Source organism: Mixophyes fleayi, chromosome 8 (assembly GCF_038048845.1).
Source record: "Mixophyes fleayi isolate aMixFle1 chromosome 8, aMixFle1.hap1, whole genome shotgun sequence".
Classification (NCBI taxonomy): domain Eukaryota; kingdom Metazoa; phylum Chordata; class Amphibia; order Anura; family Limnodynastidae; genus Mixophyes; species Mixophyes fleayi.
This window is the reverse complement of record NC_134409.1, coordinates 71,123,617-71,141,362: the sequence shown is the minus strand read 5'-3', so window position 1 is coordinate 71,141,362 and position 17,746 is coordinate 71,123,617. Positions and strand designations below refer to the sequence as shown.

The 17,746-nt window shown below is 37.1% G+C and overlaps 1 protein-coding gene across 13 annotated transcripts in view; it reads right to left on the bottom strand.

Annotated features, from left to right (window-relative positions):
- Positions 1 to 17,746, bottom strand: part of RBFOX2 (RNA binding fox-1 homolog 2) — a 159,089-nt gene that overhangs the window by 80,788 nt on the left and 60,555 nt on the right. For 8 of the 13 annotated variants that reach the window (XM_075182698.1, XM_075182697.1, XM_075182700.1 and 5 more), the window contains 4 exons: positions 16,999 to 17,223; positions 16,499 to 16,642; positions 14,609 to 14,662; positions 2,817 to 2,909 (listed from right to left, as the gene is read on the bottom strand). In XM_075182698.1, the coding sequence (XP_075038799.1) occupies positions 2,817 to 2,909; positions 14,609 to 14,662; positions 16,499 to 16,642; positions 16,999 to 17,223 (516 nt within the window). The remainder of the gene's footprint in view (positions 1 to 2,816; positions 2,910 to 14,608; positions 14,663 to 16,498; positions 16,643 to 16,998; positions 17,224 to 17,746) is intronic. The other 5 variants (XM_075182699.1, XM_075182704.1, XM_075182705.1 and 2 more) reach the window with 2 other exon arrangements.

The following is a 17,746-nucleotide window of genomic DNA, read 5'->3' as shown; positions in this document are numbered from 1 at the left end:
GCAAGCTTATCTTTGTAGGAAGACTCCTTTGCATTTGGATTCTAATAGAGTGTACAGAAAAATACTTTTTGGAATTATTTCCATGGCCTCTTCAAATTAAGCTTTTCTATTTACAGTCATAATAGATATTATAGATATACCATAATGGTATAGCTTTCAAACATGAAAAATAATGATGGGGGAAAAGTTACAAGCTGATCTGAACTTACAGAAGCAGTGTTCGGTAGCAAAGTTGTTTTGAAGTAAAGCATTCCAAGTATAAGAGCAATTTGTGTTGTTCCAAAATTAAGGTTCTGATTATCTGAAGTTTTCTTTGTGTTATTTGTTTATTTTATATTTTTTTTAACATCCCTTTCTTAAGCAAATGCATATATTTATGCAATGACATTGGTGCAGTTTTCATGGCTTTTCACTGTTTGGGTGTTCAATACCAACCAGGAGAGAGTTTGTATTTTCTCCCTATATTTACATAGTTTTCCTCCAGGTACTTTGATTTCCTCCCACAGTTCATAGACCTACTGGTAGATTAATTGGATTCTGACAAAGGGAACCCTAAAAAATGTGTGTGCTAAAATAATTTCGATTATAAGCTTCTGTGGAGTAGAAACTGATATGAATAATTTGATATCCTCTGTAAAGCACTGGCTCTATACAAAAAGCAAACAGATTATAAAATGGTCACAAGGTCTATCATTTTGATAGACTCTAAGACATAGCCTATAAATACAAATGCCACTATAGGTTCTTATTGGGTATATAAAAATTTGGAGGTATTTAGTAGAGATTGTTTAAAAACAGTTTAATAAGACAGTAGCCACAATCTACAAAACATTTTGGATTCATGACAATTCTTGGCCCCTTTAAAAGCAAGGGGATATTTTTTTACCTGTGATGAGACCACCTTCATATTTAAGGAGGATGTGGCAAGGCAATGATTGTATATTACTGCTATTTGTGTACCTGAAGCATATATGCCACCAGCCACCATTATAATATTAAAAGTGAGTTTGTGTGGCACATACATACAGAAAATGAGAATATAAAATATTTGAGGGGGTTTACATTGACCACCACATGGGGAGAAATAAAAGCCATACACAAATACAAGCATACATACACTCACTGAATAATTTCATAAACACATGTAACCCACCCCACACAGCCCTCAAGAGAAAGAATAGATATCCAAATGAAGCAAAAACACATATCAGTGAGGAGTAAGATTAGCATGCAGATTACAAGAGCACTCAAAATAAAAAATCACAACAGAATAAAGCAACAAAGCGGTAAAATAAAAATATAGAAGGTGAGAGCAAATAGAACAGGAGAGAGAATGTCAGATTTTGAAAGCTAGAGTTTTACGCCTCATGGTTCTAGAGAACCTGCAAATTTTAATTGTTATTTTACTGCAGATATCTCTGAAACCAAAGAGGTTAAGGTACTGTATGAGAAAGTGTCTACAGCCAAGAAAAAGCCCCCATTTCCATGGATTACAAGGGAGTGGTTTCTTCTCCAGGCAGAAAGCAAAATATGAATGTGTGCATGGTGATAATAAAGGCTTGAGTGGAAAGAATATTGTTCTAGATAGGGGCCAAGTGGTGAAATAATGGTTACCTTTTCAAGAGTTTACAAGCAGTAGAGAATGGAAGCATGTATGAAAGCCAGGGTGTATAAAGACAATAAAGGAGTACCTAAGGTAAAGCCTATATGTGTAGACAGCAACAGATCTAGGCATAATTACACTATGAAAAAGTTAACTAGAATAGAAAACAATGCTAAATACGCATGCGTGAATGTTCATGCCAATAAACAGAGGGGGTAATAAAAAAAATGCCAACAATAAGGAATTATAAGCAACTGTGTAAACACTGTAAAGGAATGAGAAAGTGTGAGGCAAAACTGTCTTGGGTTAATGGCAAGTGCACACAGGGGAAGACTACAAATATCAGGAAGTGGGAGCAAGCCAGTAGCTAATGGGATATGATGGGAATTAATAAGCAAATAAGAGGAATGTGAAGGAATGGTTGAGAGACAAAATTGGTAAACTAACATTGTGTAAGGACAGAAAATGACAAACCAGGCAGAAAGATAAGAGAAAGGATTTTGGGTGGGGGAAAAAACAAAACAAAACAAAAACAGACAGCTGTAGGACAGCAGAACAAGGGTAGACTACACAGATGACAATGCAAGTGTGGAGCATAAATGAAGCAAAAAAAGCAAAGAATTCGGTAAAGTGGGAAAATATGGTGAAATATGCACAACTGTTGGGTACTGCATGGCACAGAAGGATACTAGAATCTGAAGGGGTGTGTCTCAGTATTACAACAGCAGGAAATGCGGTGGTAATGGTTAGATGTCAAGAATGAGACAAGTATGGACACTCAATTGAAATTTCTGGCAAGCAAGAATCTCAATTGTATCAGGGATGAAAGACCACATTCTAGAATATATTACAGCTATTCACACGTAACAGACAACAAGGATGTTAATGTGAATACATTGTGGACAACACACATACATGGAAAATAATGTGCATGTAGGTCATGTGACATAAGATAATAGATGAGGAACAGAGAGAATACACATGGAGGAGAGGCAAGAAAAATAGTGATGCAGATTATAACAGACAAACAAGATCAGTAGCCAAGCACTTGCAAAGTAAACATGAAAATGTAAGATGACTAGGGCCATATGAAAAACTGCAAGAAAAAAAGGATAGAGGCAGAAGAGAGTAGAAGGGAAGATGGGAAGAAGGAAAGAATGGGGTGTAGCTGCCAGCATTTGGCAATCTTTCAGTTTCAGGTAAAGACATGCACCTCGATTTTTCGCCCCTCAATCACCGTGCTGTGCAATTTCTCCCGGGCCCGGTCAGCATCCGCGCTAGTTTCAAAAGTTACAAAACCAAAACCCTGCGTGCAAAGGGGAGACATACATGCAAATCATTAGAGAAGGGAAGGGGGAAGAACAGAGAGAAGGGACAGTAGAGGTGAGGAGGAGTAGTGGGGCACAAGAAAACATCAGCCGCCAGAGAGCCAGAATCGAAACTTAAACAAAAAAAAACAAAAAAAACAAATTAAACCGAAAGTCAATTATTATTATTTTTTTTAAAACTTGGCAACAGTGAAAAGATCAGAAAACACAGAGCACTAATTTATCATAATGATGCTGTTCAGACACATGCAATGTGAGGGGTAGTGACAGTGAATATACCTCCAGGAAAAACAGAAAAAAAGTAGAGAAAAAAACCTCTAAAAAGAATAAAAACAATTGTAAAAGCCAATGTAATTTTGATGCCACAAAGCAGAATGCAAGCGTAGGAAAGCAAATGTCTGAGCTTTCTCCAAAACTGGAAGCACAATGGGTTCAGGTATTCCAGTAAGGTCTAGCACAACACAAAATTGGCTCCACTGAGTTACAACTTGATGTGAATACATCATGTTTGTAATTTTATGTAACACCTATACTATTGGAAAATAATATAGCACAGCACTGTCCTTATCAGTATTGTCTCCAATGCTGGGGCAGGATTTTGAAAAGCTAGAATTAATGGCAATCATTTTGAATAATGACTTTTCATATTGATGCAAATTGATGCATATCTTCCCTAGCTCCTGCAAAGATCCTTCGGTCTTGTGGAGTTAATCAACTCTTGAATTCTACATTATTTTGTCTACCACAAAGTGGGAATGCATAATGCAAAATAAGGCAAATAATTTCACTAATTTTTGTTTTAAACATTTGCTAAATATTCCTAATTTTGCCAGAAAAATGTTAATTTAATTTTTCATCCAAAGAAATCTGCGTTAACACACCCAATGCTTCCCATGTGTGTGCCAGGGCAATGTGCTCAAATTTAGCGGAAAAAAAGACTGACCTGACCACTAGGTGTTCTCAGGTTTAGGGTTTGGACTAGCTTTTTTCAAAACCCCCCAAAAATTGTTATGGTACATTTCCAAAACGGTTCCCAAATCTAATTTCAGTAGACCTGCCTAGGTGAAAAGTAGGACTTTTCAAACTCAATTAAATTATTTGACATTCTTCAAGTAGGCTTCACTAACCCATGGTAGATATTTAAACTTCCTTTTGTGTTAACATAAGGGAACATGCACGGCTATAATCTAGTATACAGTGTTCAGGCTACAGGCTTATCTGTAGAATGACAGCACTTAGAGGGTCTGGTCTATCAGGTTTGTGATAGCATATGTGGTGGTAAAAATCAAAAAAACCCTGCTAATTTCCACTATGCAGCAAGTGTTTTACGCTGGCTTCAATATAGGAGTCATGCTCACTCCTGGCCAGTCTCCTTATACAGTCTCTATGCGTTCACTAAACAGGTTGCATAAGGGATGTTCATGCAACATGCCCCAGTATTTTAAATTATGTCCAAATATATGTACTTGATCATGGGGTTTCCAGTAATCAAGAGTTTTTGTGTGCTGCATGTAAGTACTGTAGTGTTGTGTATAATCACATTTTTGGTTGCTGGCTGTTCCTAGAGGAAGCTTAAGGCCATTTTGAGCCCATTTATTATGCAGTGTCCGATGTTGATGTAATGGAAAATTAAGATTAAACTGAACCAGACAGACAAATTACGCGTGGACTGAGAGGCTGACAAATTCCCATAACTTGTGTATTGTTGGAACAGACACCACGATTATAGCCTTTTTCAATTCAGCAAAGCTGTGAAATTCAATTCACATCCCTTCTTGCCAATCTTACTACAATCTATTATTCAAAAGTGTTGAAAAGACTTGTTAGAAAGGGCATTACTTTCCTACCTAAACACCGGCATTGCCCAAATGCATTTAGTATTCAGATTATGGATTGAGAAGGTTTTGGGTTTGGTCAGCCAAATAATGCAGAAAAGTAACATTACAAAATAAATATTTTTTTAGAATGTGTGCAAATAATGACTCCATCATAATACATTCTGATGAAATGTGTCAAGTAAAAGTGATAATTTACTATGACCAAGTAGTCCCCGGCCTTGCTTACCGCCGGCCCTGGCCGCGGCACACAGGTTGGGAACCACAGCCTTATACCGTGCTTTTAAACATGACATTGTTTATATAAGATTTGAAATACCTATTCCCATTGTCAATACCAATTATGTTGCGATTCAGCTTAAAATTGTGGCTGAGAATTGAGAATCAGATTTTTATGGCAGTCTAGATTAAAATTGTGATACACCTTAGAAGGGGAAAAAGTGGGTGGACAAATAAACAGAATACAAGAGCCATGTATGTTCCCTGTCTGAGAAAGTAAAAATTTACCATGAAACTGTAAATGTTAATTTATAACGGAGAAGGATTTTCCGCTTCCTATGGACTGTTCAGAATACAAAATGTTATCAAACACAAATAAGAACATAAAAATATAAACAATTCACTTTATGCATTTCAATCCAAAAAGATTTCGCAAACCAAAAAATTTTTTTAAAAAAATTTCATGCTGCAAGTAATCATTCATTGTTCTACTCTATGATAGCTGAAAGTAGGGACAAGTACAATAATGAAAATATTAGTGCATTTACCAAGTAAAAAGAACAGAAACCGGTGAGATTAAATTACAACCATTTCTAGTGCTCAAATTGGACACAAGCAATCCATAACAGTAGAAGTAATCCATTGGGCAGCAGGTATATTAAGCACCTTGTATTTTGTAAATAAATGAACACAATATTTATTCTTGCAATGCTATATGTTTTATGTATTAAAATATTTTAATTTTACTACAATAAATCTAAAGAATATTAGCTATCACTTTTTAAAAACAATTTGTCAGGTAGATTGTTTGCGATATCTTTTTGAAATTATATATATGCAATTAGACCCAGAACCATAAATCCCATAGTTTTAGCAAATACATGATGCTGTAATAATTAATGCTCTCCTCTATGTTTTAATATACTGCCCTCTTACATAACAGAAAAATGAATAAGCAGTAGAGCTGAATTTAATAACCTTTTATAGTCAAACCAGAGCAGTTTGGGAAGTAATCCAAACCTCAATTAGCTGGGTGGGGGGAAAGGGGGCAGGAGGGGGGAGCTCACTTTAACCCTGCACTGTAAAAGAGCTAAAGATCTGTGGCATATTGTTTAGGCAGTAGCAATGGATATTTCTATAGTTTTATATTGTCAATTCAATTTTAAAATGATTTGCAAAGTTCATTTTTAAGTTAAAATAAGCTATTAGTAAACTATCTGATCACAAAAAGTTTCTTTCAATCTGCAAAGGGTAAAAATCAAACCATAGCAAAAGGATTATAAAATCTATACTTTAGAGTGACAGCTGCTGCCCTTATATCTTTAAATCGGTAAGCCCCGAAATGGGAAGGTTAAAACAAAACAAAAAAATAGGTAAAGGCTAATCCATAGAGGAAGTGATGTGGTAGACACCAACCAGCAACATAACATAATACCCAAACCATTTATATAGTGCAATATAATAACCAAAGCTTTGTCAGTGGAATAATTTGATCCATGCCACGTTTTAAAGTCTGCTGACAGAAGAACCTGGAAAGGCTCAAACAGCCACGTATTACATTTGTTTCCTAACAATTCCGAAAGGGAAAAAGTGAATAGGAATATGTAGCTAACTTTGTTAAATTGAACCAGCTGTGAAAAGAGGCAGATAGAATTAAATGCATGTTAAAACAGATTTAAACATATTGGCAATTAGGATGGATTCAAACCTGCAATACAAAATTTCCTTTCACTTTTTTCAAAGTATATCTTTGTCAAACTGTTAATCTATATAAAGAACTGGAGCAGATAAGAGTTTTTGATAGGAGGCCAAAAATGAAATATATGTGCACAAGGTACGAGCACAAAATTTAGGATGACCATGAAACTTTAAAAGAATTTGAAACATACAGCTTATTGGCTTTACTTTAGAAATACTGTAAAAGTATAGATTGAAAATTTATCATTTCAAAATGTGAAGTGCAATCACTACTGTGTTTTTTAATGATTTGCATTGGACATCTTGAGGCCTAATAAGCTCTCTAGGTGGAGATCAAATAAAGAGGCAAAAAAATGAACATATTGAATAACTAATTTAGCTTTTGACACTAATGTGATCTCTGAACTCCAGTACTAATCAATCAGCTGGTATCCCTTAAACACTTTTTTACGGGCTTACACTTTTGCCATATATTAGTAACTGCTAAACTGTTGCCAGCAAATCACACATCATTAAGTCCTTAATAGGAATGTTGCAGCCTTCCAGTATGATCTAACAAAGGCCACAACATACTTTAACCCTTACTTGCCAGATGCAGTTGGAATAGTCAGGGTTTTGCAAAGTGTTAAAATAATAATAAAAAATAATAAATTCTGCACAATTTAAGTATATGTATAGATATTCGATTGCAGACATTGCTTTAATTTGGTGGGGGAGACATGATATATTAAATTTTTGTTTTTAGTGATCTTGCAACACTGTTAGAAAACTAGTGCACCAGGCAGATGCATAGAAATGTTACTGTGCTTCTTTATACGGATGTCAAATTGAAATGAATGTCAAATTTGTGCTTTCCTAAAGATCCAACATAATTCTAGGTGCCCATACAGAATTTCAGGTTTCAGTTTATGTACGGTGATATTCACACAGCAACTTTAAATCTGTGTACAAAGTTCTTAGGTTAAGAACAGCGAGAGATCAGGTAAAAGTGGAAGAAATATGCAGCATTTAGTTTAAAGTTTTGTAGCTTTTTCAATTTTAACAACATTCACAGTTTGTTTCACACTGTGGGGCATATTCAATTGTTTACTTTTTCCGCCGCGGAAAAGTATTACCGTTATTACGGTAATACTAAGTCGGATTTCAGCTCACAGCTCCCTGAGTCGCAAGCTGTAATCCAGCGTGAAAAGTACCGTACGTGCACCATTACCTTAATGCCGATAATAGTGCGAGGGGCGCGTTACTTTAGGCTGTAACGCCAACAATTGAATATGCCTCACAGTGTTTAACGGGACTGTGCTGGAGAGCAAGCTACAGGCATTTTTTTAATTTAGTCTATCTGTATTTAATCATCATCATTTATTTATATAGCGCCAACAGCCAGACTGCAAAGGTAAAAGTGACTCATAAGCTAAATGATCCTGTCACACAACAATATTGGTCAGGGGGTAGTTGTCTTGTGTGAAATTGTGTAACAGGCGGTAACAGGCTAAAGGCAGTGAGGTTAAGAGGGTGGTTGAGGAATATTATAAGCTTGTCTGAATAGGTAGGTTTTCAGAGAACGCTTGAAAGTTTGTAGACCAGAGGAGAGTTATTGTGCGAGGGAGAGAATTCCATAGAGTGGGTGCAGCCCGAAAAAAGTCCTGTAATCGGGAATGGGAGGATGTAATGAGGGTGGATGAGAGACGCAGATCTTGTGTAGAACAGAGTTGCCGAGTTGGGAGATATTTTGAGACGAGAGGAGATGTATGTTGGTGCAGCTTTGTTGATGGCCTTGTAGGTTAGTAAAAGTATTTTATATTGGATTCGGTAGAAGACAGGCAGCCAGTGTAGAGACATACAGAGTGATTCAACAGAGGAATAACGATTTCCAAGGAAAATCAGTTTTGCTGCATCATGCAAAATAGATTGTAGAGGTTTGAGTCTGTTTTTGGGAAGACCAGTAAGGAGGGAATTGCAATAGTCAATGCGGGAGATAAGTGCATGGATTAAGGTTTTTGCAGTGTCTTGCGTGAGATATGTGCGAATTCTGGAAATGTTCTTTAGATGGAAGTAGCATGATTTAGATAGAGTCAATGTGGGGAACAAAGGATAGGTGTGAGTCAAGGATTACACCTAGGCAGCGAGCTTGTGGGGTGGGATTTATGGTCATGTTATCAACAGAGATAGAAATGTCAGGTATGCTCTTGTTGGTGGGTGGGAATATTATTAACTCTGTTTTAGAAAGATTAAGTTTGAGTTGGTGAGAGGACATCCAAGATGATATAGCAGAAAGACAGTCAGTTACACGTGACAACACAGATGTCGAGAGATCAGGAGAGGATAGATAGATTTGGGCATCATCCGCATAGAGATGATACTGAAAGCCAAAGGAACTTATTAGATTTCCAAGAGAAGCGGTATAGATAGAGAACAGCAGAGGACCTAGCACTGAGCCTTGTGGTACTCCAACTGATAGGGGAAGCGGAGCAGAGCTGGCTCCAGAGAAATTAACAGTGAAAGAGCGATTAGAGAGGTAGGATGAGAACCAGGATAGAACAGTGTCTTGAAGACAAGGGATTGCAGCGTTTGTATGAGCAGCCGAGAGCCAGGAGAATTAGGAGAGAGTAATGGCGTTCAGTTTTAGCAGTGATCAGATCATTGACAACCTTGGTCAACGCAGTCTCTGTGGAGTGTTGAGAACGAAAGCCAGACTGAAGAGGGTCCAACAGGTTGTTAACAGAAAGAAAGCGTGTGAGGCGAGTGTAGGCAAGTCTCTCTAGAACAGGCCTGTCCAACCTGCGGCCCTCCAGGTGTTGTGAAACTACAAGCCCCAGCATGCTTTGCCAGTAGACAACCTGTTGATAGCTGGAAGGGCATGCTGGGACTTGTAGTTTCACAACATCTGGAGGGCCGCAGGTTGGACAGGCCTGCTCTAGAAGCTTGGAGGGGCAAGGGAGCGGAGAGATGGGACGGTAATTTGAGAGAGAGTTTGGGTCTGAGTTTTTTTTTTTTTAGAATAGGAGTAATCACTGCGTGCTTGTATAGTGATGGAAAGATGGCAGTAGAGAGTGAGAGATAAGAGATTTGAGTTAGAGGTGAAATGAGCACAGGAGACAGGGATCTACCAATTTGTGAGGGAATAGGATCAAGAGGACAGGAGGTAGAGTGGGGTCAAATGAAGAGAGGGTGTCAGAGGGTAGTGGGAAGGAATTGAGCGGATTGCTTGTCGAGGAAGAGGATACCATTTCTAGTCTGATCTTATCAATTTTGTCCTTGAAGTAGGAAGCAAGATCCTGAGCACTGATAGTAGATGGAGGGTTCGGGGTGGGAGGATTGAGAAGATGTTTAAATGTATTGAAAAGGCGTTTGGGGTTATAAGCCTGAGCATAGATAAGAGATTGGAAGTATGCTTGTTTTGCCGTGTCCAGAGCATTTAGATAGGAGTGGTAGACAGAAGTATATGTGAAGAAGTCATTAGAGGTGAGAGATTTACGCCAGTGACGTTCTGCTTTACGGGACAGTTTTTGAAGTTTGCATGTTGCTTTAGTGTGCCACCTTTGACATCGAAGTCGACGTGTAGTATGTAGTGTCGCTGGAGCCACTTGATCAAGGTCCGTTGTTAAGGTTAGATGAAAATGAGGTACTGCCATCTCAGGGGATGAGAATGTAGAGATAGGGGAGAGAAGGTGTTGGAGAGAGGTGGAAAATTGTTGAAGATTAATAGAATTAAGATTTCTGCAGGTATGAGGAGGCTTGGTAGAGTTAGACAGTAGAGAGGTTAGAGCAGTGGGGGTGAGCGAGTAGCTGATAAGGTGAGGATCCTAGAGGGGGAAGGGTGTGTTAAGAAAATTAGAAACGGAGCATAGTCTAGAGAAAACAAGATCATGGCAGTGGCCATCCTTATGAGTAGATGATTCAATCCACTGGGAGAGGTCAAGTGAGGATGTTAGAGAGAGTAGTCTGGAAGCAGCTTTGGAAGGTGGGTTAGCAATGGGGATGTTGAAATCACCCAGAATGATGGTGGGGATGTCTGAAGATAAGTGAGGGAGCCATGTAGAGAAATCCTCAATAAATTGTTGGTGTGCTCCAGGGGGACGATAGATCACCGCACACGAAGAGAGAATGGATTAAAAATGTGAATAGCATGTACTTCAAAAGATGTGAACGTGAGTGATGGGACATTTGGTAGAACTGTAAACATGCACTGTGGGGAGAGAAGTAGTCCAACCCCACCTCCTTGTCTGCCTTCAGGTCTGGAGGTGTGGGTGAGATGGAGGCCACCATGTAAAAGTGCTGCAGGTGAGGCAGTGTGATTGCATGAGCCATGTTTCTGTTATTGCCAGAAGGTTGAGGTTTTTGATATATAGGAGGTAATGCAGAATTTGAGAATCAGCTGCATCTACACATGTTCCAATAGAACAGAACTTCTTTCAATGGGGCTAAAGTATTTGAGAAAAACGTAGCATTACATTTGTTTTAGTACATCACATTTCTGATTAGTATAAAATGTAAAACAAAAATGCTGTAATGGTAATGGCGAAGTATGAACTTTTATGACAAATTACTAACTTAATACCAAAAGCATCTACTAACTTGCCATGAACACAGATGGAACCTTAAATCAGAAATCAAATGTTAGTCGTAAAATATTTAGTCAAATATTAAAGTGTAAAAACAAGAAGGGTCATCTAACAATTTCCTTCTGCCTTGCAATACACTAATCATAATTTCCCAGTTGATTTGCTTAAATAATTCATACACTATTTAATAATTAAATAAGTGGCATTTATAAATAAGATAGTTGTGTGCAAGAGGCAGAGACTGCTATGTGAACTGGTTATGTTTCTAGCAATTTCAAACTATCCTTAACCATATACTTTAATTATTGACTGATTACAGAACTTTGCATTGACGACAATTTAGTGTTTTTCCACCTTAAAAAAAATATTTCCCTTACCAATTCTAGTACTTTGGTTGGAGCCCTTCTACTGAAATGATCAACAATCACTGCAAATGCTATTGTGTCTGATCAGCAGCAGAGGTTTTTTTCGGCTATATGCAAATGCAATTTCATCCCTACTTGGCACTTGTGGCACGAGCGAACTGAGGAGTGCCATATGTGATTGGCAGAGATCCCAGATATATGCAGCTTTTGGGGGTTCTAGTGTAAGCCCCTCCCCACCAAATTTTACCATAATGACACTCGCCCTTTTGCAAATGCTTAAAAAGTTTAACATGCCATTTTTCCCCAACACTTCCTACTCCATAGTGATTGACAATGTGATGATATGAAGTGGTCTTAGTTTATACAAGTTTCTATTTCATTTATTTTAAAACTGAGTGATGTCCATAATGCCACTAGTGGAAATACCGTTTATTAAGTGTAGAAGGCTATATTTACACGATGCTAAAACAATTTGGTAACATTCCGTCATGGTGCAGATTCCAAAATTATTCACATTCCTTTATTGAACATGGCAAAAATCTGGCTTCTAATTTTAAAGTATATACAGTGAAGATGCAGTTCACAAACATATACCTTTTAGGAATATAACAGTAGGCGCCGAAAGAATTTTACCATTTTATAATTAAACATTTTTACGGTCGTATCGTATTAATGTTAATCTGAATTAAACATTATAGAATTTATTTTATTTATTTTTTTAAATGCATTAACCAGACACTTATATATTTTATTTTTTTTTATAAATACTGCCCAACTGGTCCAAAAAAAAAAAAAAAAAAGTAATTATGAAACGTCAGCTCCAGACCAGGTAAATATTGACCAATAATTTTTTTTTAGAAGATGGAGGGGGGCTGGGATGAGATTGTGGAGTTCAAGGGAAACCCGGTACCCTTATTGAGAATTTTTAATACAGTAAAAAGGTATCACCCCCTGGGCACAATGCCTGTGTGGTAGTGAAAAATCGTGAAGTAGGTTAAATATGTCTCACAGTTAATCAAAAATAGAAGGTGAGAATTAAGATACTATACACTCTTCAGGTGCAAGTCTAATGCAAGAATGTCAATCTTTACTAGATAGAGGTGAACAAAAATAATGTCTTATAAAATATATTATGATGAAATGAATAGTTTGATAATGCCAAAAGACTGTGGCATCAAATAGGTGTATATAGCTACTTCAGTGAAAATTGAAGTATATCCCTACGTATCTCGGAAGAGGCCTCCAAATCTGAGGGGTGAAATGCAATGGGTTTCACATGACTATATGAAGACATCTAAACTTAGTGTCGCTGGTATAAGACAAACACTTTGTAATCAATCCGGAGGGCTACTGCAGAGTGATCTGCAACTGTTCTATTTGTCAGACTTCAATTCGAATCAAAGAACAAAAACTGGAGGAACACTATCCCCCCCTATTCTGAAGCAATCTTAAACCTTCCAAGCAGTTACACCAAACAAAGAGTGCTTAGAAAACTTGCAGAGGACCCTGCAAACCGGACCAGGACCGCCTTTTGCGTAAGGGACACCAGAACGCTCTCCATTACAGTTCTTGTTGTAACTGAATCCTGTGAGGAGTCTGCAGCCCCTGCACATTACATGTCATAGGGATAGTGACATTTTATCATTCTTTTTATTTGAATTGCATTGGTATCCACTAAAGGGCAATTATTAATTTTCACTGAAGTAGCTATACACACCTATTTCAAAGGATTAAATGCCAAATCTAAGACACTGACTAAAGTCTATGATATATACCTTTTAATTATGTCATATTTGCATAAAACTCAAAAGGTGAGAGGTAAGATCATAGACAATTTCTGATTTACTATTACAAATAATTGTCCACTTTACCTACGATTTCTCTCCATCACATACTTTGCGCTCAGGGTGTGAAAACATTTTTTGTACTTCAAAATCTGTAGTTGGATATGGCCTTAATATTTACAGGGAATCTACACCGTAAAATGATCTGGCTTTTAGTGTGCAAATATGAGTTGATTTTTTTGAAGTGGTCTGTTCTGGAGTGATATGTGTGGTGCACATTTAATTGGGGAAATTTAGGCAGACATGTGAATAGGAATTTGGAAACCCAAGATGGGCATTTAGCAGCTATCTGCAGATATTATAATCAACGATGCGAGGTGGTGGTGCTAAGGTGGTGATGGAAGGGAGTGGATTAAACCAATCCATCATAAGAAAAGAGAAATGCATTTAAGAATAACCTTTGATGAACAGATAACTGTTTGTGCTCTGCATAATATATTTCAGTTTCAATTAGTTGCATTTGTTAAGGAGCCTTTCTTGGACACAGGGGTTTAACTAGTAATAAGGGAGACCCTTAATATTGTTAACATCACTATTTGAGTAGTCCAACTGCATACAGGTGCTTTATGTAGCAGAGTTTATTAGACTAAACACAGAGCTTACACTGCCTGCTATATGCAGAAGAGCATAAGAGCAAATTTCTTGACATAGAAAAACAGATTCATTCTGTGAATAGTATTGCCAGTATTCACAGAGCAGATCAGTGCTTGTGTGTAAAATGTAGCATTTATGCCACCTGCTATATGCAGAAAAACACAGTAAGAGTGCAGAGTTCCTGCGGGTAATATACCTTGGCGCTCAAAGCCCTTCAGAGTTAGGTCATCCTTTAAGACACTAGATTTGACTTCCATCATAACTCTCAGCATTCCCAGTTCCTGGATATTCAGCTTAATTTAGATAACAGCATTACCTGGGTAACAAGCGGCGATGAAGCACTCCTGATTAAAATTATGAGCAGAGTATCCATTTTCACTTTTTAACACAACTCTCAAAATAGACTAAATATGTCCTGAAAATTCTGCAGGGATTTAGTTACCACCCAAAATAATTAAAGTTTACCCCAATTTTCCTGGGAGTCCTGAATCCTGCTTTTTATAGAAACATTAAAAAAAAAAAAAAAAAGAAGGAGTGGGAAAACAAAACAAATGACCTACCTTAGAGCCTCTTTCATTAAAAATGATTTCTACATCGAGAATTTTGCCAAATTGCTGTCAAAAACAAAGAACAGGCAATAATTTAAATATTAATTTTTAAAAAATAAAATACACAATTACTAGGTTTATTTGTCCGTTAATACCTTCCAAGCACAATCTCTATCGGTTTTAATTTGTAGCAAAACTAAAACATATGAAATATACTTACGTATACAAACATGTATTTGGAATTTAAACATATCTCAGACAACTCATAACTAAAAATATATGTACATTTACATGTACATTTACAGTATCATAGCTTCTTCTATATGCCCATGTAGACAAGCTATGAATATTGATGAGTTTCAATGTGTGAATATGAATATCCCAAGTATGGGCAAGTGCATGACCACTGTACTTATGTCTTGGGCATGTATGGCAGAGTTTTACAGTTTCTCAAAAATGAAATGTTATTAACTTACATAGTAATTATAATTTTACTTTAGCTGAACTGTTAATGAGATGAGATTTTTCACAGCTGCTTGACAGATACATAAAGTAAAAAAATAAATAAAAAAAACAAAAAAAAACACTGGCATTAAGATTTGGCAATTAAGAATCTTCTACAAGTATTTCCACATGCTTCTGCTGCAATACTGGAAGTTCTCCTGTTCAAGCCAAACGCATGTGTAAACATGAAAACACATGTGAATGTACTTATAAATGAATCTTATTGTATATCAAACGCATACATAAACACAATGCTATTTATATGCAGTTTTAACATGCCTTATGGGAGAGAAAAAGAAAAAAAAAAAAGATGCAAATGTCAATGTGCACATAGTCTAAGTGTTGTGTATTTAGTGGTGAGCCATGACCCTGCAGATATTATTCAAATTATTATTCACAATAATGGCTTGAGTAATATGAGGGAACCTTCTGTTAAGAAAAAGAAAGTCTCAGAAACATGAATTTCAGTATATTTTATATAAAATCTGGATAAAATTTTAGCATTGAATTTGGGGGCAAATTTGTCTAAATTCAAACAAAGACAAACCAAAATGCGTGGCAAACAGATATTTGGCCTATTCCACCTCCAAACTCTGAATATGTCAAAGTGATGCTGTGGTGGTATAATCTTCTAATTCCGCAGAATTCTATTTCACACTATTTATAGATTTGTATTATACGGAATTTATGCCTTATGTATAGAGCTGTAGTGCTTTGTGGTGTGGTTGGGGTAAGACAAGCCATACTTGAACCAAAATTCCACCAGCAAAATGTGAAATTTCACAGCCTTATTCATAATGAGTGGTATATTCCCCGGACCTATATGGAAATTTTCACTCCTCTCCAGTTAAAATGTTTATTGTAGTTCAGTGTAAATCTGCCCCTAAACGGAATTTTAGTTAATAACATTCTATGTGGGACACTTACTGGACTTAAATCATGCTCTGCCACTATAAAGGAGGAAGGAGGTTACACAGAACTTTTTCAATTGCTGTATTCTATTGTGAAAAAGCAGTGGAACTTACTGGCAGTTAAACAGTTAAGTGTAAAAAAAAAAAAAAAAAAAAGTGCTTGTCCTACAGCAGGTCAGAATAAAGTGAAGGAGAGAAATAAGTTGCTCATTTTCCCCCCACTAATTTTTAGGAGTTCTTTGCTACTTTTCTGTGGATGCACTTATCCCATTGTCTTGACAAAGCAACCCCCTTGCCCCCTCTATGGGTCACAGACTTCCATAGTATTTTAACTGACTAAAAAGGTCTTATTCTTCATCAAATTTGAGTGTCAGCACCAAAGACCCATTTTCTTGCAATGGTAATACCACAACAGCCATGTTAGTTTTATTGTTATGGTCATTCATTTTCATCTCAGATGGTGTAGCAGACAACCAGTAAGACTCACCCCAAACATTTGGCGTAGATCAGGGTCTCTAAAACGAAAGGGTATATTGGAGACATGAAGTCTTTTGGGAGTTGGTTTTGATTCAGTGTTGTCGTTGCTCTGTGTTTGTGTCTGTTGTCCTTCTGTCTGAGCTCCATCTGTCTGCTGGTTGAAAAGATACAAAGGGAAACACTGAGAAACAAGGAGTATCATCTAAGCTCTGAAGATTCAAGGCAGGAGTGCTTAACTCTGATCAAAGGGGAGGCGAGGTGCGCGCGAGCAGTAAGAGCAAAAGAATGGGAAAGAGGGGGGGGGGGGGGCAAGAGGACCATCAAGTCAGCGGATAAGAGGGAAAAAGGAAAGTGAGACACAGAAAATGAAAGACTAGAGATAAAGCGAATGGGGAGAGTAATATATATAAAAAAAAAATAATCTGAAAAGAACGGTTATGCCTATTGAAAATACATGTAATACAGAGACGAGGCAACACTGCTGAAGTTGTTGGTAGCATGCTCACACACCGTGCTGGAAGCATTAGCTGTGCTGGTAGCAGGGGTATTAAGCTCGGCGTGTCCTTGTCCTCCTCCATATAGTGGCAGCACATGGTCAGTGGAGGTGGCAGAATAGTCTTGCGTGTGCTGGCTCCCATATTCTGTTGATAAACCATTCTGTGGTGGTGGGGGGAAAGGTATAGCAGCAAAAGGTTGAACCATAGTATCAGGAGTGGCTGTCTGCTCCTGGTTACCCTGTAAGAACAAATCAATAAATTACAGCAAGCAAAAAAAAAAAAAAAAAAAATCAAATAACTCCATAGTTAAAAGCAAGAACTACAAGTTGAAGTGTCCAGAGATAAAATGCAAAAATATATTCTCTGATAAATAGGATTGCATGGCCAGATTTCATTTAGAAATGGTTTAATGGTTAAAACTGCCTTCTATTAACCACTCTGACATTTGTCAGATTTCGAAAACACAGTTTTGCAATGTTCAGATATACTCAATATTGATTGCTACCTCTTATTCCTGAACAGCCACAGGACCTACTGCTATTTTTCTTACATTGCGTAAAACTTACTGATCTTTGAATAAAAAAAAACAAAAAAAACAACAACTTTTCTTTAAGTATCAGTCGCTACTGCTCTCTTCTTTAAGAGAACCCTATGTCCATACAACATTTCATAAAAAGAGTTAGAACACTAATACTAAATACAAAGTGGAAAACAAAAAAATGGTTTCATGTTATGTTTATAAAATATCAGAGGCTTTCGTG